Raw genomic sequence first — 24797 nt, 5'->3', positions numbered from 1 at the left:
CTGCCACCCGCACCAAGCCAGGGGTGCGAGTCGCCAGCCCGGCCCGGCCTGTTCCTGCTCCACGCACCAAGCCAGGGGTGCGAGTCGTCAGCCTGGTAAGGCCCGTTCCTGCTCCACGCACCAAGCCAGGGGTGCGAGTCGTCAGCCCGGTACGGCCCGTTCCTGCTCCACGCACCAAGCCAGGGGTGCGCGATCGTCAGCCCGGTACGGCCCGTTCCTGCTCCACGCACGAAGCCAGGGGTGCGTATCGTCAGCCCGGTCCGGCCCGTTGCTGCTCCACGCACCAAACCAGGGGTGCGCATCGTCCAGCCCGGTCCGGCCCGTTCCTGCTCCACGCACCAAGCCAGGGGTGCACATCGTCAGCCCGGTCCGGCCCGTTGCTGCTCCACGCACCAAGCCAGGGGTGCGCATCGTCAGCCCGGTCCGGCCCGTTCCTGCTCCACGCACCAAGCCAGGGGTGCGCGTCGTCAGTCCGGCACAACCCGTGCCTGCTCCACGCACCAAGCCAGGGGTGCGCGTCGTCAGTCCGGCACAACCCGTGCCTGGGTCACCGGTGCCTGATCAGGTACCGGTCAGCTGCTCCACACCGGAGCTTAAGCAATCCGCTCCTTCGATGTCCAGTCCAGCTCCAGCCAGCGGGGCCAGACCGGACCAGGGCCGTTACGGGGGGATTATTGGAGGGTGGTGGGCAAGCCCGGAGCCGGAACCGCCTCCGAGGAGGAATGCCCACCCAGCCCTCCCCTGTTTGGTTTATGTGGAGGCGCGGTCGCAGTCCGCGCCTTTGGGGGGGGGGTACTGTCACACCCTGGCTCTGGGGACTCTATATGTTGAGCCAGGGTGTGTATATTCTATGTGTTTGTGTTTCTATGTTCACAGTCTAGGATTGTATTTCTGTGTTGGCCAGAGTGGTTCCCAATCAGAGGCAACGAGTGTCAGCTGTTGCTGGTTGTCTCTGATTGGGAGCCATATTTATACAGGCTGTTTTCCCACAATGGTTGTGGGATCTTGTTCCAGTTGGTTTTGTGTTTGTACCGTGGACTTCACGTATCGTTTATTGTTTTGTTTATTGTGTGTACACTTAATTAAATAAGATGTACAAATCTCACGCTGCGCCTTGGTCTACTCAATTCGACGATCGTGACAGGTGAATACTTTCGCAAGCCACTGTACTAGTTCTGTGGTTGGAACATTGAGTCCCTGTCTTGTCTCCATGGCTCCTTGTCATTGAGGTGCCAGGCATAGGTTTCATGGGTTTGCCACGCAAGAGTGTGACTTAACATCAAGAGTGTGAGATGATTCCTGTCTCTGTGTCTGGCCAAGCCCATCATGAGTTGCCCAAAAGAGGACATCAAACAGGCATCAAACAAGGAACAGTCGAGTCACCAAGATGGCCGCCGCCACCGCCGCTAACAAACAAAACAATCGGGGCTCTCCCATTTTATATTGATTATGTAAAACACACATTATGTTATAGGCTAGGGGCTAAAATTATCATCATTCATCACCTTCTTAGACTTAACTCTTTTTTATTTAATTTTTTGGGGAATCCAGTCCACATTTAAAGGATGAACCTTACAGATATTTTCTATGCAAGTTGTACTAGTTGAGAAGTAAGAGGTGGAAGGGCTTGCATTTAAATATCTCATTATGCTGTATTGTGATACAGTACAATGCTTCTCTACTACTGTCTGGGAAATGTAAGATCTCGTGATTAGATTCTTAGAGGAGCTGTACAAATTGAATATCAAAGGGAACACTCTGTCTGCACAAAAGTATCTGATTAATCTAATCTACAGTACAGTGTGTCTCACCCGTGGTACTCTGCACTGAGTCAGCCAGGTCAGGATGTCCCTGTGTGTTTACGAGCTGTGTCCCCAGTCAGTCCCCATTAACGTAAGTAATGACATTTGCCTCTGCCTAGCCATCTGGGTCCTGGCTCTGCCTCCTAAGGTTGCCTCCTGGAGTAGGATCATTAAATGGATAGTATGAGGAAACTTGCTATAACTCTTGCAGACAAGATCGGAGATACTCCCACTGCCACACCTCCTACTGCCACACCTCCAGGCTATACCATCCTCAGGGTGTCCTGTGATATTCCGTGCTCATAGGGTGCTGGCTGGCTGTCTGACTTTCTGGCTGGCTGGTTAGCTGGCTGCTCCAGCCTCCAGGGTTTCTCAGGCTGGCTAGTTGGTGTTGGTGTGTGGGTCCAGCCCTGATCAGGCTGGCTGGTTGGTGTGTGGGTCCAGCCCTGGGACCCTCCCTCCCCTTTTTACCTCTCCCTCCAGCTGCTGTGTCGCCATGAGTCTGCTCCCTTGAAATATAATATCCTCATCTGTGCCTCATTTATCGCTGGCAGGCCATTACAACCCCTGTTTAATCCCTGCTACATTTGTGTCTTTGAGAAACGGAACCCTCTGATGACTGGCTTTATGAGAGGGGAGATGTGTGTAGATTTATTTGGGGTGTGACTTTAGGAGCCCCCTTTTTTATTAGGGCGCCATATTAAGTAACACCCGCCCCCCCCCTCTCTGGTTTAGATATATGACTGGGAACTGTACATGACTTTAGATGTTCAGCTGATCACGTTGCATGTTTGTGTTGTTGTAAGGCATTTCTAGCATGGATTGGTACGGTTGGTATATTTAGCTGCCTGTAAATAGGAGTGTTCTATAATAATAATAATATAATATGCCATTTAGCAGACGCTTTTATCCAAAGCAACTTACAGTCGTGCGTGCATACATTTTTGTGTATGGGTGGTCCCGGGGATCGAACCCACTTCTGAATTGATCAATCAGCGTACATTGGTCCTGCTTCTGCTGCTGCATCCCCATGAAACCTGATAGGAGAACTACATGTGATGCATCATTCCTCATCATTCCATTATGCATCGTCTATAGCTGTCTGCATTTACAAATAAAATGATCACAATCACAAAAATCGCTTTGCACTAATCATGAGGAATAATCAATCAACAGTTTACACAGTTAATCAGTGGGATACATAATTCCAATTTTTTAAACAATGCGCAAAGATGGAGCAGGTGCTTCTGTTTTGTCCACAGCTGTCCCCTCCAGTGTGTGCCAGCATCGACACGTGTATGTCAGGCATGTGGCCAACAGAAGGCAGACTGTCTACCATGATACATGTACTGGTCTGCATGAGGTCTGTGCCAACATTTTGTAGGACAGTCAAATAGTGTGAGTCATGAGATCATGTTGTTGTACAAAGGAACTAATACACCATTTAAACGACCTAGATAAGCATTGTCACCAGGAGAATAGAAGGGTGTACGCCATAGGAGGAAGCAGGCAGCAGCGTTTATACCGTCAAGTATTTGGTAAATATACTGCATCTATCATTCCACAAGGCTGTAGAGCAGCAGAGCTCTCTTCCTTCACATAAATCCTTGTGCAGCGGTACATTACGGCCTTGCCTTATTACATGCCTTGCTAAGCATTGACGCACGGAGAGTGATGGATAAGAGCAGGCAGACCAATAGGTGTGGTTTCTGAGGCCTGGCTGGAGGTGGATTTGAATACAGCGCTGCCTGACTGCGTGTTTCTGTGGCAGAACTCGGTGCAGGTATCGCCTTTCACAGCCTGCCTGCCTCAGATCCATCCGGATAGGCAAGGGTGAGGCTGAGGGTGTATCCTAAATGGCATCCTGGTCAAAAGGAATGCACTAAATAGGGAATAGGGTGCCATTTGGGATTCATGCTGATGTTCAGGTACAGTGCCTTGCAAAAGTATTCATACCCCTTGGCGTTTTTCCTATTTTGTTGCATTACAACCTGTAATTTAAATTGATTTTTATTTGGATTTCATGTAATGGACAAACACAAAATAGTCCAAATTGGTGAAGTGAAATGAAAAAAATTACTTCTTTCAACAAATTATACAAAATAAATAACGGAAAAGTTTTGCGTGCATATGTATTCACCCCTTTGCTATGAAGCCCCTAAATAAGATCTGGTGCAACCTACCTTCAGAAGTCACATAATTAGTTAAATAAAGTCCACCTGTGTGCAATTTAAGTGTCACATGATCTGTCACATGATCTCAGTATATATACACCTGTTCTGAAAGGCCCCAGAGTCTGCAACACCACTAAGCAAGGGACACCACCAAGCAAGCGGCACCATGAAGACCAAGGAGCTCTCCAAACAGGTCAGGGACAAAGTAATGGAGAAGTACAGATCAGGGTTGGGTTATAAAAAAATATCCGAAACTTTGAACATCCCATGGAGCACCATTAAATCCATTATTAAAAAATGGAAAGAATATGGTACCACAACAAACCTGCCAAGAGAGGGCCGCCCACCAAAACTCATGGACCAGGCAAGGAGGGCATTAATCAGAGAGGCAACAAAGAGACCAAAGATAACCCTGAAGGAGCTGCAAAGCTCTACAGTGGAGATTGGAGTATCTGTCCATAGGACCACTTTAAGCCATACACTCCACAGAGCTGGACTTTACGGAAGAGTGGCCAGAAAAAAGCCTTTGCTTAAAGAAAAAAATAAGCAAACATGTTTGGTGTTCGCCAAAAGGCATGTGGGAGACTCCCCAAACATATGGAAGAAGGTACTCTGGTCAGATGAGACTAAAATTGAGCTTTTTGGCCATCAAGGAAAACACTATGTCTGGCGCAAACCCAACACCTCTCATCACCCTGAGAACACCATCCCCACAGTGAAGCATGGTGGTGGCAGCATCATGCTGTGGGGATGTTTTTCATCGGCAGGGACTGGGAAACTGGTCAGAATTGGAGGAATGATGGATGGCGCTAAATACAGGGAAATTCTTGAGGGAAACCTGTTTCAGTCTTACAGAGATTTGAGACTGGAATGGAGGTTCACCTTCCAGCAGGACAATGACCCTAAGCATACTGCTGAAGCAACACTCGAGTGGTTTAAGGGGAAACATTTAAATGTCCTGGAATGGCCTAGTCAAAGCCCAGACCTCAATCCAATTGAGAATCTGTGGTATGACTTAAAGATTGCTGTACACCAGCGGAACCCATCCAACTTGAAGGAGCTGGAGCAGTTTTACCTTGAAGAATGGGCAAAAAACCCAGTGGCTAGATGTGCCAAGCTTATAGAGACATACCCCAAGAAACTTGCAGCTGTAATTGCTGCAAAAGGTGGCTCTACAAAGTATTGACTTGGGGGGGGGTGAATACTTTCGCAAGCCACTGTAGGTCTTCCTGCCAAGCTGGCTGCTCCAGTGACAAATTCACTACATTGGGGACAGCCTACATTGCACCGTGTTTCTAATACTACGGCAGTGCTGACACAGGCAATGTCTACTGTATAGTGTATATCAAGACTATTTGTTTTGTATATACCAGAACAACACAATTTCATACTGTACTGTATAGAATAGGATATAGGATCTTTTGAACAGTCAGCCTCAGATACCACAGTGTGCCTTTAATCTGTTTAGGGTGAAACTAAAGAGTTGTCTTTCTGTTTTATAGGTTAGTGTGATTGTTTGAAACGCTGCTGCGACAAGGAGAGATCTTCAACATGAATACAGGTGTGTATCTGCCGGTGGACAGTTGTATTGCTCTTCTTCAAAGGGTCTCTTTGAATATCATTCAATCGTTCAGCCTTTTCTTTATTCAAAACAGCCACACAAAGCAGTCCTCTCTCTAGGCCTTTGTCCAACAGAGCTGGAAGTGACTGGGCATTCATCTCATGGCTCTGGTAAACCGGGCCTGTTTGTGAGTCTCATTTTGTGGGCTTGACTTTTCTCCAAGATATTAAAGGAAGCTCCGCGGCTTACAAAATAACTGGCCATTCCACACCCCAGAGATGCAATGAATAGAACAAAAAAAAAAAAAAGTAAAGTAACTCTGATTGTTTACCCATGTCTACGTCCCAGCCAGACAGCTCTTCCTGTAAGCGGCAGGCCCTAGCCAGGATGCTTTTTGTATGAGTCATGAGGAAATTATAATTCTGCCTCTCTTCTTATTGCAAGGCATTGTCCGTGTTGGCATTTGGGATAAAATCTATTTTCTCAGTTGCATGTGATTTCCTCGCATTCCTCATATTAAAGCACTGGAATAAAAGCGGGCAGATCACTTTTCAAAGTTTGCCCATTGAAATAATGCTGTATTAGGCCTACATAGTTTCTTATGGAACAATCCTCAGATATTTGCATTGTGCATGCAGTCACTCCCGCTGTGTGAGATAGGCCTGCATTATGCACCGCCATGCTACGCTTTCTGATGAGTTTTCTGTGAGAGCTGCTCGAAATGATCCAGGATACGTTTCCTATTATCAGCCCATCAAATCTACAATAGAAATTGAACCTATTTCAATGTACTATACATACAGTTGAAGTCGGAAGTTTACATACACCTTAGCCAAATACATTTAAACTCAGTTTTTCACAATTCCTGACATTTAATCCTAGTAAAAATTCCCTGTCTTAGGTCAGTTAGGATCACCACTTTATTTGATGAATGTGAAATGTCAGAATAATAGTAGAGAGAAGGATTTATTTAAGCTTTTATTTATTTCATCACATGCCCAGTGGGTCAGAAGTTTACGTATACTCAATTAGTAGCATTGTCTTTAAATTGTTTAACTTGGGTCAAACGTTTCAGGTATCCTTCCACAAGCTTCCCACAATAGGTTGGGTGAATTTTGTCCCATTCCTCCTGACAGAGCTGGTGTAACTGAGTCAGATTTGTAGGCCTCCTTGCTCGCACACGCTTTTTCAGTTCTGCCCACACATTTTCTATAGGATTGAGGTCAGGGCTTTGTGATGACCACTCCAATACCTTGACTTTGTTGTCCTTAGGCCATTTTGCCACAACTTTGGAAGTATGCTTGGGGTCATTGTCCATTTGGAAGACCCATTTGCGACCAAGCTTTAACTTCCTGACTGATGTCTTGAGATGTTGCTTCAATATATCCACATAATTTTCCTTCCTCATGATGCCATCTATTTTGTGAAATGCACCAGTCCCTCTTGCAGCAAAGCATCCCCACAGCATGATGCTGCCACCCCCGTGCTTCACGGTTGGGATGGTTATCTTCGGCTTGCAAGCGTCCCCCTTTTTCCTCCAAACATAACGATGGTCATTATGGCCAAACTGTTCTATTTTTGTTTCATCAGACCAGAGGACATTTCTCCAAAAAGTACTATCTTTGTCCCCATGTGCAGTTGCAAACCGTAGTCTGGCATTTTTATGGTGGTTTTGGAGCAGTGGCTTCTTCCTTGCTGAGCGGCCTTTCAGGTTATGTCGATATAGGACTCGTTTTACTGTGAATATAGATACTTTTGTACCTGTTTCCTCCAGCATCTTCACAATGTCCTTTGCTGTTGTTCTGGGATTGATTTGCACTTTTCGCACCAAAGTACGTTCATCTCTAGGAGACAGAACGCGTCTCCTTCCTGAGCGGTATGACTGCTGCGTGGTCCCATGGTGTTTATACTTGCGTACTATTGTTTGTACAGATGAACGTGGTACCTTCAGGCATTTGGAAATTGCTCCCAAGGATGAACCAGACTGGTGGAGGTCTACAATTTTTTTTCTGAGGTCTTGGCTGATTTCTTTTGATTTTCCCATGATGTCAAGCAAAGAGGCACTGAGTTTGAAGGTAGGCCTTGAAATACATCCACAGGTACACCTCCAATTGACTCAAATGATGTCAATTAGCCTATCAGAAGCTTCTAAAGCCATAACATCATTTTCTGGAATTTTCCAAGCTGTTTAAAGGCACAGTCAATTTAGTGTATGTAAACTTCTGACCCACTGGAATTGTGATACAGTGAATTATAAGTGAAATAATCTGTCTGTAAACAATTGTTGGAAAAATTACTTGTGTCATGCACAAAGTAGATGTCCTAACCGACTTGCCAAAACTATAGTTTGTTAACAAGAAATTTGTAGAGTGGTTGAAAAACGAGTTTTAATGACTTCAACCTAAGTGTATGTAAACCTCCGACTTCAACTGTATTTCATGTCCATATATTCAGTACCAAAATTCTAATGACAGTTTTCATCAGATAATCCTGCCTTGCATGCACAATGACTTGCATTATGTGACAGAATGCTTTATTTAATTTCATTGGGATCAGGCATGATTTGGGTTAATCTTCTTCATATGCTTAATCTTTTTTGCCATGATGCCTTATTTTTATGCATTTGCTTTGGGGGGCTTGTCTGTCTGTTGGGGGGGCTTGTGTCTGTGTCTTTGTTGGGAGTCTGTCTTTGTTGGGGAGGCTTGTGTCTGTGTCTTTGTTGGGGGGGGGGCTTCCCTGTCTCTCACTCTTAACTCCCCATAGTACTTCCCTGTCTCTTACTCTAACTCCCCATAGCACTTCCCTGTCTCTCACTCTAACTCCCCATAGCACTTCCCTGTCTCTCACTCTTAACTCCCCATAGCACTTCCCTGTCTCACTCTAACTCCCCATAGCACTTCCCTGTCTCTCACTCTTAACTCCCCATAGCACTTCCCTGTCTCTCACTCTTAACTCCCCAGGGCACTTCCCTGTCTCTCACTCTTAACTCCCCATAGCACTTCCCTGTCTCTCACTCTTAACTCCCCATAGCACTTCCCTGTCTCTCACTCTAACTCCCCATAGCACTTCCCTGTCTCTCACTCTTAACTCCCCATAGCACTTCCCTGTCTCTCACTCTAACTCCCCATAGCACTTCCCTGTCTCTCACTCTAACTCCCCATAGCACTTCCCTGTCTCTCACTCTTAACTCCCCATAGCACTCCCCTGTCTCTCACTCTAACTCCCCATAGCACTTCCCTGTCTCTCACTCTTAACTCCCCATAGCACTTCCCTGTCTCTCACTCTTAACTCCCCATAGCACTTCCCTGTCTCTCACTCTAACTCCCCATAGCACTTCCCTGTCTCTCACTCTTAACTCCCCAGGGCACTTCCCTGTCTCTCACTCTTAACTCCCCATAGCACTTCCCTGTCTCTCACTCTTAACTCCCCATAGCACTTCCCTGTCTCTCACTCTAACTCCCCATAGCACTTCCCTGTCTCTCACTCTTAACTCCCCATAGCACTTCCCTGTCTCTCACTCTTAACTTCCCATAGCACTTCCCTGTCTCTCACTCTTAACTTCCCATAGCACTTCCCTGTCTCTCACTCTTAACTTCCCATAGCACTTCCCTGTCTCTCACTCTTAACTCTCCATAGCACTTCCCTGTCTCTCTCTCTTAACTCCCCAGGGCACTTCCCTGTCTCTCACTCTTAACTCCCCATAGCACTTCCCTGTCTCTCACTCTTAACTTCCCATAGCACTTCCCTGTCTCTCACTCTTAACTCCCCATAGCACTTCCCTGTCTCTCACTCTAACTCCCCATAGCACTTCCCTGTCTCTCACTCTAACTCCCCATAGCACTTCCCTGTCTCTCACTCTAACTCCCCATAGCACTTCCCTGTCTCTCACTCTAACTCCCCATAGCACTTCCCTGTCTCTCACTCTAACTCCCCATAGCACTTCCCTGTCTCTCACTCTAACTCCCCATAGCACTTCCCTGTCTCTCACTCTAACTCCCCATAGCACTTCCCTGTCTCTCACTCTAACTCCCCATAGCACTTCCCTGTCTCTCACTCTTAACTCCCCAGGGCACTTCCCTGTCTCTCACTCTAACTCCCCATAGCACTTCCCTGTCTCTCACTCTTAACTACCATGAAGAGAGTCCAGAGCTCACCAAACCTATATGGGGCAGCAGGTACTCTATTCACTCAACTCAAATATACACCTCTAGTTTCTTCAAAAATAATAATACCATTTGAAAATGCCCGCTTTCCAAATTCAATATTTCTCCCATCTGTTCTTACTCTCTCTCTCTCTCTCTCTCTCTCTCTCTCTCTCTTTCTTTCTTACTCTCTCTCTCTCTCTCTCTTTCTTTCTTACTGGCTCAAGCAGCATAGAGTCATGTTGATTACAGATACTGTCTCTTCGACTTCTGAACAGTAGCTGGATTGTTGCCATAGTTGTGCCAGAACCATGGTACTTTTTCCCACCTCATTCTCAGCCTTGTTTCCTCTTGAGCATGACCTCCTTTTTGACCTGTGACTTCACCCAAACATAGAGCCATTGTTTGATCATTCCATGGACTGCAAGGTACCACAGTGTTGGGTTAAGAGTTTATGATCTGGCTAAACAAACAGTTTCTATTCATGGTGCTGTTAGGACTTGCTTTCTGTTATGTGTGCTGCTGCTTTGATCTGTCGTTTTCTGTGTCCCTTCTTCATCACCCTCTACTCTCTGATCCATGGGGCTTTAAGTTGATTTGTTTATTCTCTTGCTTGTAATACATGAAGTTAGATCAGTCATCATATTTGATGTTTTTCTTGACACGTTTTAATTCGTTCCTGCCTTGAGGAAGATTACTAAAATGATTTCATCAGTTCCATCACACACATGAAATACCAACTTTTTTAGTTTCTTCCATCTAGGTAATGAGTCTCACCTGTCAGATTCAGGTAAGAACTCCATCATTCATTATTTAATGATTTTTCATGACTTAAGTTGTTGATACTCAATCAGTGAAATCCTCAGTATAGAGCTGAGGCTGGATCAAATAACTAATATTGGTCCAGTTACCATGGCTACAATAAGCAGGAAAAGGCACAGGGCGTTGGGGAAGCGGACACTCAGATGCTATTTGTGCTGTGATTGGCTGTTAGATGTGTGGCAGTCGTACAGCGCCACAGAGAGCCTGAGGAACGGCGACGTCACCACTTCCTCCCTGGCCGCCAAAGGCTTCAGGAGCGTCAGACCCAATCTGCAGGACAAGAGGTCTCCCACACCAGTGAGTCTCGTGGCTGGCGTTCAGTGTTTGTTTACCCCACAGTTGTTTTCCTCCCAGCACTGCTGTCTCCTGTCTCCTGTCTCATGTCTCTTGTCCCTGCCTGGCCTTTTCCTTCAACAGGAAATGGAAATGGAAACGCCCCTGGTCTCCGGACTGCGTCTGAAATAGTACCCTGCCTATAGTGCACTACTTTTGACGAGAGCTCTAGTAGTGCACTGTATAGGGAATAGTAGTGCACTGTATAGGGAATAGGGTGCCATTTGGGACGTATCCCAGGTTAATTAATGGTTTAATTCAAAAGCTGACGTCATTCATTGATCTCCATGAAGAACACTGATAGTCTTTTTCTGATGTGTTGTATTGTTTTTTGTCGGTACTGATATAATTTTTCCATTGCCGAGCTTGAATGATCTATTGAGGCATCAGAAAGGCTCTGGGGAGCCCTTGAGAAAAGGTTATGTTTTATCTGGAAGCTGTTGTGCATTCTGTACTGCCTATTGCTTTTAGCTGGTCAAGGCCAGGCATCGCTGCTAAACTGAGCTAGTTTTTGTTTACAAAACCACTCTCTCAAATGGACTACTTGTTGACATATAAGGGCAAATGCACTGTATAACCACCCAACCTGTTAAGGTTAGAGAGAAGGTTTGCTGCCATAAAAAACATTCTGACTCAGACTCAGATCGCTGAGAAAAAGCTTTCTCTTTATAGAGTATATTTTAATAGTCACAGTACAGGGATTATTTGTCTCAACAGAATATATTACAATGCCTTTAATAATGGATTTGTATGTTGTCGTCTGTCTCTCTTCTGTGAATGTTTTGGAATGCCTTGGCTGAGTAAGGCCCCACCTCCTCCCAGTCATAGCTCTCACCTGAGCCCTGTTGCCAGTTCCCCCCCACCCTACAGCCCTCCTCTGCCTGGACCTGGTGAATGTTCCTCACTGGTCCTTAGGCACCGGTCCCACTCCTCAGAATCCATGTCCTCCTATTCACACTACCCAGAGAACACCTCTCTCAATCCCAACACCAGGTTAACTATACCAAGCACCAGTAGCTCCTCCCAAACTGTCCACAGTCAACCACAGGGATCCGACATGGTCTCCCCAAGACTAACCCCGTTGCAGGCTACTGAGAGCGCTTACCCCCCTGGTGCACAGTCACACCCCCACCATGAGCCTGTCATTAAAGACAAGCCACCCCTCCCCCAGAGAGAGAGACACACCTCCTCCCTGTCCATCCGCATCACCCCACCCACCCCCCTGGTGGTCACAGTGCCCCTGCTCTGCCAGTACCCCCTCCCCTCAGCAGGGCCCCTGTGGACAGGACCCCAGGACACAGGGACGGCTCTCCTGCTCTCGCCCCCTGCAGGCCGACAAGTGGTATAAACCTTTTCTAGTTTTTACTGACTAAACCATCCCATTTTCCTCTGTAACATATCAGTACCAGACACTCTTCACTAATCATTAGAGTAGTTCATAGTAGCTAGGTTCTCCAGCACTGGAGTTATTTTTGTGTCTGACAAGTAGTTTATCATTTCTGCCCTGGAGGACTCTGAGGTTTGAATAGCTCATTAGCAAGTGATTATGGTAATTCGCCTTTGAAAACTATGGATTTATTTATGATAACCCTTAGGAAATTGCAAATAAATGATTTGCATGTCTGTGTCTGAGATCTCGTCCTTGCATTAATGCACCATTACTATATTTCTGCAGCAAAGGATTTTGTAGGAAACCAAATGTGTTATTATTACAACTGGATCAGTTCCCCAACATTAACTAGGAGACAGTACCTTTATTTCTACTCTCAGGAACCAGAGCTCCACCTGGCTTTACTCAAACATCACCTCTTCTCTCTCTCCACCTGCCATCTCTCTCAGGAACCAGAGCTCCACCTGGCTTTACTCAAACATCACCTCTTCTCTCTCTCCACCTGCCATCTCTCTCAGGAACCAGAGCTCCACCTGGCTTTACTCAAACATCACCTCTTCTCTCTCTCCACCTGCCATCTCTCTCAGGAACCAGAGTTCCACCTGGCTTTACTCAAACATCACCTCTTCTCTCTCTCCACCTGCCATCTCTCTCAGGAACCAGAGCTCCACCTGGCTTTACTCAAACATCACCTCTTCTCTCTCTCCACCTGCCATCTCTCTCAGGAACCAGAGCTCCACCTGGCTTTACTCAAACATCACCTCTTCTCTCTCTCCACCTGCCATCTCTCTCAGGAACCAGAGCTCCACCTGGCTTTACTCAAACATCACCTCTTCTCTCTCTCCACCTGCCATCTCTCTCAGGAACCAGAGTTCCACCTGGCTTTACTCAAACATCACCTCTTCTCTCTCTCCACCTGCCATCTCTCTCAGGAACCAGAGTTCCACCTGGCTTTACTCAAACATCACCTCTTCTCTCTCTCCACCTGCCATCTCTCTCAGGAACCAGAGTTCCACCTGGCTTTACTCAAACATCACCTCTTCTCTCTCTCTCCACCGCCCATCTCACTCTACGAGCCGCCACTGCAGTGTATGTGCTGTGTTTCACTCTTAACTCTTCTCTCCACATTCAACTCTAGCTTCAGGTCCCTCCGAGACCGCCACACAGGCAGACATCTCCTGAATTGACACTGCCAGCCTACCAGCCCCCCCTAAACAGGCCCTTTCATATCCATCTCTCATCTGACCCCTCAAAGTCCCCCAGCCTCCCCCCACCAGTCCCGGTGGGCCCCCGGACCCCCTCCCTGCCCCCCCAGGGCCCCTCCACCCCTGAGCCCAGCCAGAGCGGGGCCACCTCAGTCCTCAGCTGCTCCTACAGTGATTTGTCCACTGCCTTTCTGGAGGAAGAGCTGCAACACTGTGCCCTGCTGTGTGCCACCGACAGGAGCTCCCAAACGCCCTCGCCCACCCTCAGCCAGACGTCGGCCATCACCGACAACACTGCACTCACTGCCACTACCTCTACCACCACCGCCGCTAATGTAACTATTCACCTGCTGTCTACCTGACCTGAGCTCACCCCTCTCCCTGTAACCTCTCCTCCCTGACTGTTTCAAATCTCTCTTCTGAAACGGGCCTGAGTTCAGTCCTGAGACACTAACCAGACTCCATCCTCTTGGGTTGATTGGTTGATATTCTCTCCCCTCTCTTCACCTGATGTGAGCTGTTGTGCCTCTCCATCCTAAACAGCAGCTAAACAGCTCCTCTGCTTTGTCTTACTGTATTTAATGCTTTCTCTCAGGTTAAGGACTAATGACATTAGTTCCACAGCTTCTCCCTACTTACTATAATCGATCAATGTTATAACACAATATCTGAATGTGCCAGACACTATGGGTTCATATCATGGTTTTATTATGACCCATTATGTTACGTCTTCCCTTGTTTTACCTTACCCAACTAACAGTTACAGTAGGTGGAAAGCAAGTCAACTACAGTGTAACTAAACCATACTTACACCAACCTTCTTAATTCCATGTTTGTGGATGGTTATTCTATTTTCCCTTTACTGTGTTGGTACCATTTTTAATGCTGTCCTTTTTATAATCAACATGACAAATAACCACACACTGTTTGTCTATGCCAAATTCTCTGTCCCTGACTTCTTTAACGGCGATGGATTGGATTTCAGTCTCTTCATTTCTTTCTTTCTTTCTTTCTTTCTTTCTTTCTTTCTTTCTTTCTTTCTTTCTTTCTTTCTTTCTTTCTTTCTTTCTTTCTTTCTTTCTTTCTTTCTTTCTTTCTTTTCTTTCTGTCTGTTTGCTGAGCTACTGATGATGATACTATTGTATATTCATTAATTCTCTCTCTCGCTCTCTCTCTCTCGCTCCCTTTCTCTCTCTCGTTGTCTCTGATGTGTCTCTCAGAACTACATGACAGTGAATGGGAACAGAGGGATCACGGGTAGCTCCTACAGTCACCTCCAGAGGCCCTTCTCCCCCATGTCCTACCCCCCTCCTCCCTCACTCAGCCTCGGCCTCTTAACACAGGCCAGGAGTGCAGGTGAGTACTGCTTGATAGCTCTATCAGTTTACTTCCCGTCTTGAAACCTGCTGTAAATCAGTGATTGACTTAGACACACACACACACACACCTCTCTAAGGTCATTTGCCCCTTGGCAAAATAGCTTCAGTCTACAGTGCAGAAGAGTGTAGCCTGTGCAGGCACTAGTAAGCCTACAGCCTCTCACTCACTCCCATGGCTAACTGAGTGTGTCAGTCCTGCTGGCGCTCTCATGCACTAATACACCTCTAACTAGAGAAGAATCACAGCCCGACGCTAGCTGGAGCATCTAGGTGCTTTGGCGTGTGTGTGAGAGAGTGAGGTAGAGAGCGAGGGGGAAGAGGGAAAGAGAGAGGGGGAAGAGGAGAGAGAAGAGAGGTGGAGCTCACGGCTCATTGAGGCGCTGGTGGGGGTGTGTGCTCCTGGTTCGTCTGCATCCAGTGATCTCTGTAATCCCGGTGGCCAAGTGACGCGGATTAAAGCCTTAATCTGAGGGAGGGGATTAGAGTGGCTGAGACCAGGCTCTCTCTCTGTTTTTTTCCTATCTTTCTTTCTCTCTTCACTATTATCGTCTCCTGGGAAGGATCTAGTTCAACATGTTTCTAATCACTCCTATATACTATAGGTCCTAGAAGAGATAAGAGATGTGTTTTGCTCTGTGTGTGTGGGGAGGAGGTTTTCTTTACCAGAGAGTGGTTGGTTTACCCAGTCTTTACCCACCAGTGTTTACTGTTTACCAACCTCACTCCCTGTCTGTCTGTCTGTCTGTCTGTGAGATGACCTGGTCTGCAGTAGTGTAGAGTAGGCATGGTTTGTCTCTTCTTTCCCACTCCTCCCTCCTCCTCATCGTTTCTCTCCTTCCCCATGGCTCTCCTGTCTGGCAGAGGTCCGCTCCCCAGTCTACCCCCGTATGAGCCGCCCGCCCCCCACCACCCCAGCAGAGGAGGGGTACCAGGAGGTACCAGGAGCCCCAGGGGGTGGCGAGGGGGGGAAAGGCCCTCACTACGCAGGCATCGGCCCCGTGGATGAGTCTGGAATCCCTATCGCCATCAGAACAGTGAGTTGACAAAGCCTGTGTCCCAAATGGCACCCTATATAGAGAATAGGATATACAGTGGGGGAAAAAAGTATTTAGTCAGCCACCAATTGTGCAAGTTCTCCCACTTAAAAAGATGAGAGAGGCCTGTAATTTTCATCATAGGTACACGTCAACTATGACAGACAAAATGAGAAAAAAAAATCCAGAAAATCACATTGTAGGATTTTTAATGAATTTATTTGCAAATTATGGTGGAAAATAAGTATTTGGTCAATAACAAAAGTTTCTCAATACTTTGTTATATACCCTTTGTTGGCAATGACACAGGTCAAACGTTTTCTGTAAGTCTTCACAAGGTTTTCACACACTGTTGCTGGTATTTTGGCCCATTCCTCCATGCAGATCTCCTCTAGAGCAGTGATGTTTTGGGGCTGTCGCTGGGCAACACGGACTTTCAACTCCCTCCAAAGATTTTCTATGGGGTTGAGATCTGGAGACTGGCTAGGCCACTCCAGGACCTTGAAATGCTTCTACGAAGCCACTCCTTCGTTGCCGGGCGGTGTGTTTGGGATCATTGTCATGCTGAAAGACCCAGCCACGTTTCATCTTCAATGCCCTTGCTGATGGAAGGAGGTTTTCACTAAAAATCTCACGATACATGGCCCCATTCATTCTTTCCTTTACACGGATCAGTCGTCCTGGTCCCTTTGCAGAAAAACAGCCCCAAAGCATGATGTTTCCACCCCCATGCTTCACAGTAGGTATGGTGTTCTTTGGATGCAACTCAGCATTCTTTGTCCTCCAAACACGACGAGTTGAGTTTTTACCAAAAAGTTATATTTTGGTTTCATTTGACCATATGACATTCTCCCAATCCTCTTCTGGATCATCCAAATGCACTCTAGCAAACTTCAGACGGGCCTGGACATGTACTGGCTTAAGCAGGGGGACACGTCTGGTACTGCAGGATTTGAGTCCCTAGCGGCGTAGTGTGTTACTGATGGTAGGCTTTGTTACTTTGGTCCCAGCTCTCTGCAGGTCATTCACTAGGTCCCCCGTGTGGTTCTGGGATTTTTGCTCACCGTTCTTGTGATCATTTTGACCCCAAGGGGTGAGATCTTGCATGGAGCCCCAGATCGAGGGATATTATCAGTGGTCTTGTATGTCTTCCATTACCTAATAATTGCTCCCACAGTTGATTTCTTCAAACCAAGCTGCTTACCTATTGCAGATTCAGTCTTCCCAGCCTGGTGCAGGTCTACAATTTTGTTTCTGGTGTCCTTTGACAGCTCTTTGGTCTTGGCCATAGTGGAGTTTGGAGTGTGACTGTTTGAGGTTGTGGACAGGTGTCTTTTATACTGATAACAAGTACAAACAGGTGCCATTAATACAGGTAACGAGTGGAGGACAGAGGAGCCTCTTAAAGAAGAAGTTACAGGTCTGTGAGAGCCAGAAATCTTGCTTGTTTGTAGGTGACCAAATACTTATTTTCCACCATAATTTGCAAATAAATTCATTAAAAATCCTACAATGTGATTTTCTGGATTTTTTTTCCTCAATTTGTCTGTCATAGTTGACGTGTACCTATGATGAAAATTACAGGCCTCTCTCATCTTTTTAAGTGGGAGAACTTGCACAATTGGTGGCTGACTAAATACTTTTTTTCCCCACTGTATAGGAAATAGGGTGCCATTTGGGACACACAGAGTATACTGCTACTAGACTAGAGCATGGGGCTTGTCTCTATTTCATACCCCTACTGCTAGGTTTGACCATTCAACCTGGATTTTACTATACTCAGGATTCACAAGGCACTTGAGGTGCTTATAGTACTTGAATTTGGCACCCTGAAATTCAAATTCAGACATTTTCTCAAGTCGGTACTTGAAAAGTGCTTGAATTAAAATGAGAAGAGAACAGAAAATGATAAAATATGTTAATATGAAAAATATTAGAAAAATGTATTGGGCTTGCAAATTAATTTCCAGGCAGACTACCGAGTTTTATTTCCTCACATGTTTTGCGCTCTGGTTGTGAGGCGAGCTCGCTCATTCCACTCACACTGCCACTCAGCCAGGCAGGTACAGAACTGACTGATTCAAGCCTGCCTGGCAGGATATTGATGTTTATGAATGGGTTTTGCCAGACCCAACCAGGTTTTGCCGTTTACGCACCTTTTTATTTTGTTAATTATCGTTTACCCACTTATTATTGCGTTCCCAGTGTTGATCAACGCTCAGAAGGCTTCTTGATCTGAGTTCTAATCGTTGATCAACGCTCAGAAGGCTTCTTGATCTGAGTTCTAAGTTGGTAGAGCATGGCGCTTGTAACACCAGGGTTGTGGGTTCGATTCCCACGGGGGGGCATGGGGGCCAGTATGAAAATGTATGCACTCACTAACTGTAAGTCGCTCTGGATAAGAGCGTCTGCTAAATGACTAAAATGTAAAATGTATTTGTTGATCAACGCTCCGAAGGCTTCTTGATCTGAGGTCTAATCGCGACTACCTCTGCGAACGAGTGGAATCATGAATGATTCATGTATGCTCGTTATGTTTGCGTGCTCCCCCGGATTTGCCTTGTTAGCAGCGCATTCATTCACCACTCTGTCCAACGGGAAACTCTGCCCACAACATAGGCCGACAGGTGAAACTAACTACCTCAGCCCAGACCTACAGTGGCAAGTAGCAAAGAGACGCCGCGACAGTGGGAATCCTTTTAACATCCCTTGACTCCTGCTGTGTCAACAGACATCCTCCAAACAAACCCCCCCCCCCTCTCGGGGAATGAGTGTACAACTGGTAAATAGTCGCTGATATTTCAGTCAGATGTCTAGCTAGCTAGGTAGCTCAAGGGCTCTGGCTATTAGCCAGATAGCTAGCTATAACTAAATGGCTAGAAGGATGAAGTTAGAAGCTAATGTTGAACGGAGCCTGACCTCAGCAGGAGCAGTTGACTGAAATTAAGCTAGCTATAATCAAATGATGGGCTACTATAAGTTCTCATAACAAAATACATTTTCTTTACAGTGAGACAGACACTGGTGAGACAGTCTGCAATGAAGGAGGCAAAAGAGATACACAGAGAGAGGAACCATTGAAGCAAGCAGGGAGAGAGATTAGTAGCACAGTGGTTCCCAAACTTGGGGTCCGGGACCCATGTGGGGTCCCCTAAAATGTAAATAGGGTCCCCTGAGAGAGTCTTTAATCTTATCAAACACAATAACTTGTTTCTCTTTAAATGGGTATAGAACATTTTAGAGTCAACTAAGGGCCTTTTACTCTGTCAGAATTCACTGTCATGTCGTTATGTGTTGGGACAGCCTTTGGGACTTAACATTTTGTGAAATATAAAGTTAATTTAAATATAAAGACAATTTAATATTATTCATACTGAACAAAAATATGAACGCAACGTGCAACAATTTCAAAGATTTAACTGAGTTACAGTTCATATAAGGAAATCAGTCAACATCATCAGTCCTGACTTACCACTCATGTATGTACATTTACATTTACATTTTAGTCATTTAGCAGACGCTCTTATCCAGAGCGACTTACAGTTAGTGAATACATATTTTTTTATACTGCCCCCCCGTAGTAAATAAGTAGTGAAACACGTATTATTGAGGAGAGCTTGTGAGGTAGTGATGAATAGTAAGTGAGTTATTTTTTTCTCATGAGGTTGTGCCGATATACTGCCACCTGGTGGCGACTAAAAACAATTGCATAATAGGAGCTATTACAAATTGATGGCCCTTGAAAATAAATATTAGTGCTTGAAAAAGTACTTGAAAGTCCTTGACTTGCCGCTGTCTGTACGAACCCTGTACACTGTATTTGTATGTATTGTCATGATGTGGGGTGTATTATGCAGTTAAACTAGACTAGAGATGGAGCTTAGTGCATTAGGCCTATATCTTGTTTTGTATTGATAATCCATAAGGGCTTCTCTGCCAGCTTGTGGTTAAGGATATTTCAGGAAAAAAGCTATCTTCTGAGCAACAGTGTAGCTTTGGTTCTCTCCCACCACCAGAGAGATTTTTGCGTAGATGAATAGAGGCTTATGTTGGTGTAAAACACAAAAGGTCAAATGTTATAGTGTTTTGTTTAAATCCAGGCTCCCTTGGACGCACAGTGCAGGTAAATGCCTGGGCCCTATACACCATGACTGTGTTTCTAATCTCCAGTCAATGCAGGTCATCTGTGCCAGGCCGTCCCAGGACTGTATTGTGGGAGGAGAAATTGATTTTCTGTCCCTGGTGTGTTTTATGTAGCCCTGGGAAAAAGCATGCCAACTGAGGTCAGCTTCATTGGCAAGCCTGCAGACAATTACTATGGCTGCGTCCCAAATGGTATCCTATTCCCTTCATAGTGCAATACTTTTGACCAGGACCCTGTAGTAGTAATGTACTATGTAGGGAATAGGGTGACATTTCGAACACATCCTATATCTCATTGTGTAATGGTAACCTGATCTAATACATTGATATGTACACTAATAATGTGGATGTCTCTTTGTGTCCACATCTCACTACTGTGTTTTGTGGGTGTTATTTTTGGTAAAATGGTGCAGTGGGGGTTTATGATTTTGTTGTATGTTTTTCTTAAAGACCGTGGACAGACCAAAGGACTGGTATAAGTCCATGTTCAAGCAGATTCACGTGGTACACAAACCAGGTAAGAGCTCATTTCCATAATAACTACAGGATGTATTTCCACCTTACCTATCTCTCCACTTGGCCAGGCCCTGAGGAGAAGGGATTCTAAATGGGATTGTTATAGTGCTATTGTGACATTGACCTCCATTGAACTACATACATAGAGAGAGAGCTGACAACAGCTGACGATTTGACAATAGAGCAGCTTTGCTCAGCAGTCTGCAGTTTAGAGAAATGTCATTACTGGGAATCTGACAGTGCAGTTCCTGCATAATGTGAGCCAGCTAGTGTTGACCCCACAGGGATTACACAGTTCACTGGGTCACACACATTGACAACAATGACATACAACCATATGCTTCATATTTTTTAATTATCTCAGCAACACCTGCACACACTGCATTGGTGGTGCCTTTTGTAATACCCATATTGCATTGGAAAATATGTTATGAGCAGTCATTGGCTCCTTATAGCAGCCTATACAAATATGATAATTCCTGTAATATATTCATAACGCATTACACATAGATGGTGTTACCATTATCTTTGACTACAGGTAGAATCGTCTTACAAAGAGAACAGCTTAAGAAATGAATCAATGTATGAAAACAAACAAAACAGTCATTGCTTACACGATGAGTTGGAGTACACTGCTAATCATCTTACTTTGGTGTTTATCACAGAAAATGAACATGCGGACCCATATAATACCACCCACACAGTAGTGAATACCGGTAAGAAATGTATTAAACATTTCATCACATGAATCACACATGAATCATAAGTCTTGTGTGCTGAGTGCCTGGAATATGATAGAGATACATATGTCACAAATTTCACCATTGAATTCATGCCTACATTCTGGATTGCATCTGTCGCATGCATCTGTTGTTATTACAGATAGCCGTCATCGCTCAGCCCCAGACTATCGGCCAGCCAAGTCATTGCAGACCAATGCTCCGCCCCAGACCCACACGTACCGGCCAATGACCAAGAGTGTGTCCGACAACGGCATGTGCAACGTCTTCAGGAACACAAATTCCTTAACCTCGCCCTCACCCGTGCCCCCCACACCCCCTCCCATACCCTCATCAGCACATGTTCGAGACAGGGAGCGCGAGAGGGACAGAGGCACAGTAGACAGAGGCACGGTAGACACGTAAGACAAAATTAAATTAAAATTCCTTTTAAGGGCCTCCTGAGTGGCGCAGCGGTCTAAGGCACTGCATCGCAGTGCTTGAGGCATCACTACAGACCTGGGTTTGATCCCAGGCTATGTCACAACCGGCCGTGACCGGGAGTCCCATAGGGCGGCGCACAATTGGCCCAGCGTCGTCCGGGTTAGGGGAGGGTTTGGCTGGGGGGGACTTTACTTGGCTCATCGCGCTCTAGCGACTCCTTGTGGCGGGCCGGGCGCCTGCAGGCTAACTTCGGTCATCAGTTGAGCAGTGTTTCGACCGACACATTGGTGTGGCTGGCTTCCTAGTTAAGCGGGCGGGTGTAAAGGAGTGCGGTTTGGCGGGTCATGTTTCGGCGGACGCATGACTCAACCTTTGCCCCTCCCGAGTCCGTTGGGGAGTTGCAGCGATGAGACAAGGTCGTAATTGAAATTGAAATTGGGAGAAAAAGGGGGTAAAATAAAAAATATATATATAAAAACACCAAAACTAATTAAAATGATTTGGCATGGTAACTTTTGGAACAAGTGGGCCAGTACCTAATAAAATGTCTCTGTATCCTCTAACAAGAAACCAATATGGACCCCCTGACAGAAAGGTGGACACCAGGAAATACCGTGCAGAACCTCGGAGCATCTTCGACTATGAACCTGGGAAATCCTCTATTTTGGAGCAGGAGAGACAGGTAAGGCCAGTCAGTCGCCACTAAACTCATCCCAGCAAACCAAAATTAGTTCTGTGAAAGTTCCCAGAACATAACACAAAAACTGTCTAGTTGTGCTGATGAATATATAATGTTTGTATAAAACATTTGGCTGGTGTTCCCAGAACAAATTTAGTCTGTTCTTTACCTGGAAAAGTTTGGGCAGTGTTCTGTGGTGGTTGTTACAGATGTTGTGTACAACATTTTAGTGAATGCTAGGAGAACATTCCAAGGATATTTAATTTGAAACATACAGTGCCTTCGGAAAGTATTTAGACCCCTTGACTTTCTCCACATTTTGTTACATTATAGCCTTATTCTAAAATTGATTAAATATTATTATTTTTTAGCAATCTACACACAATACCTCATAATGACAAAGCGAAAACAGGTTTTTTAATTTTTTTTGCAAATGTATTAAAAATAAAGAACAGAAATACCTTATTTACATAAGTATTCAGACCCTGTGCTGTGAGACACAAAATTGAGCTCAGGTGCATCCTGTTTCCATTGATCATTTGGTATTTTATTAGGATCCCCATTAGCTGTAGCAAAAGCTGCAGCTACTCTTCCTGGGGTCCACACAAAACATGAAACATGACATAATACAGAACATTAATAGACAAGAACAGTTCAAGGACAGAACTACATACATTTTTTTAAAAGGCACTTTTTGCACATTTCTGCAGCATGGAAGGTCCCCAAGAACACAGTGGCCTCCATCATTCTTAAATGGAAGAAGTTTGGAACCACCAAGACTCTTCCTAGAGCTGGTCGCCATGCCAAACTGAGAAATCGGGGGAGAAGGGCCTTGTTCAGGGAGGTGACCAAGAACCCGATGGTCACTCTGACAGAGCTCTAGAGTTCCTCTGTGGATATGGGAGAACCTTCCAGAAGGACAACCTTCTCTGCAGCACTCCACCAATCAGGCCTTTATGGTAGAGTGGCCAGACGGAAGCCACTCCTCAGTAAAAGGCACATGACAGCCCGCTTTGAGTTTGCCAAAAGGCACCTAAAGACTCTCAGACCATGATAAACAGGATTCTCTGGTCTGATGAAACCAAGATTGAACTCTTTGGCCTGAATGCCAAGCTTCACGTCTGGAGGAAACCTGGCACCATCCCTACGGTGAAGCATGGTGGTGGCAGGATCATGCTGTGGGGATGTTTTTCAGTGGCAGGGACGAGGAGACTAGTCAGGATCGAGGCAAAGATGAACGGAGCAAAGTACAGAGAGATCCTTGATGAAAACCTGCTCTAGAGCGCTCTGGATCTCAGACTGGGGCGAAGGTTCACCTTCCAACAGGACAACGACCCTAAGCACACAGCCAAGACAACGCAGGAGTGGCTTCGGGACAAGTCTCTGAATGTCCTTGAGTGGCCCAGCCAGAGCCCGGACCTGAACCCGATCTAACATCTCTGGAGAGACCTGAAAATAGCTGTGCAGCAACGCTCCCCATCCAACCTGACAGAGCTTGAGAGGATCTGCAGAGAAGAATGGGAGAAACTCCCCAAATACAGGTGTGCCAAGCTTGTAGCGTCATACCCAAGAAGACTCGATGCTGTAATCGCTGCCAAAGGTGCTTCAACAAAGTACTGAGTAAAGGGTCTGAATACTTATGTAAATGTATAATTTCAGTTTTTTATTTGTAATAAATTAGCAAACATTTCTAAAAACCTGTTTTTGCTTTGTCATTATGGGGTATTGTGTGTAGATTGATGAGGGGATAAAAACAATTTAATCCATTTTAGAATAAGGCTGTAACGTAACAAAATGTGGAAAACGTCAAGGCATCTGAATAATTCCCGAAGGCACTGTATAATTCTTTTTTTTTTAAAGTGTTATAAAAAACATTATTTGAATGTTTTTGGGATGTTGTCATCCTAATGTTAGATAAATCCCAAACTAGAACTTCATGGGAATCTTAGTTATGTTCAGGGAATGTTCCTGTTTTGCTGGGATGACATTTGAACTCTCCTAAATGACCTTTGTTGATATCACTCCTCCTAGCAGGTAATTAGCAGTGGACTATTTCAGCAGCAGACCATGTGCCCTGCAGGGTTCATCTCATTAGCTGAGCTGTTTGAAATGCACCATTGTTCTGAGGCACTTACGTGGAACAGGCCCATAGTTTATTTTGTGGCAGCAATTCATTTCAGTGGCAGTGCAATTAGACTACCAAAGGTATTTACTGTTTTCCTCTTTCCAGTAGGGGACAGTGGGGTAAGTTGGGCCATTTGTTACATTCAGCATCACTCCGTCAAGGGAAATATAGTATTATTTCTAACAAAGATATCTACATATATTTCAGGATGTTGTGTATCCCTGGAAATAATTCAGAATTAATGTAAACATTACAGTTTTTAAAACATAGCTTGTCCCAAAAAAAGTGGTCTCTTAGCACAACTTACCCGGGTATGGGGTAAGTTGAGC

At 45.4% G+C, this 24797-nt stretch overlaps 1 protein-coding gene across 7 annotated transcripts in view; it reads left to right on the top strand.

Annotated features, from left to right (window-relative positions):
- The window catches only part of sorbs2b (sorbin and SH3 domain containing 2b), a 78102-nt gene that overhangs the window by 27078 nt on the left and 26227 nt on the right, over positions 1 to 24797 (top strand). For 3 of the 7 annotated variants that reach the window (XM_041904001.2, XM_041904037.2, XM_041903985.2), the window contains exons 1-8: positions 10832 to 12176; positions 13363 to 13764; positions 14650 to 14785; positions 15670 to 15842; positions 20436 to 20502; positions 21167 to 21217; positions 21384 to 21642; positions 22232 to 22346. In XM_041904001.2, the coding sequence (XP_041759935.2) occupies positions 11622 to 12176; positions 13363 to 13764; positions 14650 to 14785; positions 15670 to 15842; positions 20436 to 20502; positions 21167 to 21217; positions 21384 to 21642; positions 22232 to 22346 (1758 nt within the window). In that variant the 5' untranslated portion in view covers positions 10832 to 11621. Of the gene's footprint in view, positions 1 to 5478; positions 5538 to 10442; positions 10470 to 10673; positions 10799 to 10830; positions 12177 to 13362; positions 13765 to 14649; positions 14786 to 15669; positions 15843 to 20435; positions 20503 to 21166; positions 21218 to 21383; positions 21643 to 22231; positions 22347 to 24797 lie in introns of those variants that run through there. The other 4 variants (XM_041904010.2, XM_041904021.2, XM_041904029.2 and 1 more) reach the window with 3 other exon arrangements.

The sequence above is a fragment of the Coregonus clupeaformis genome, chromosome 2, assembly GCF_020615455.1.
Source record: "Coregonus clupeaformis isolate EN_2021a chromosome 2, ASM2061545v1, whole genome shotgun sequence".
NCBI lineage: Eukaryota > Metazoa > Chordata > Actinopteri > Salmoniformes > Salmonidae > Coregonus > Coregonus clupeaformis.
This window is presented reverse-complemented; position numbering and strand designations above follow the sequence as displayed.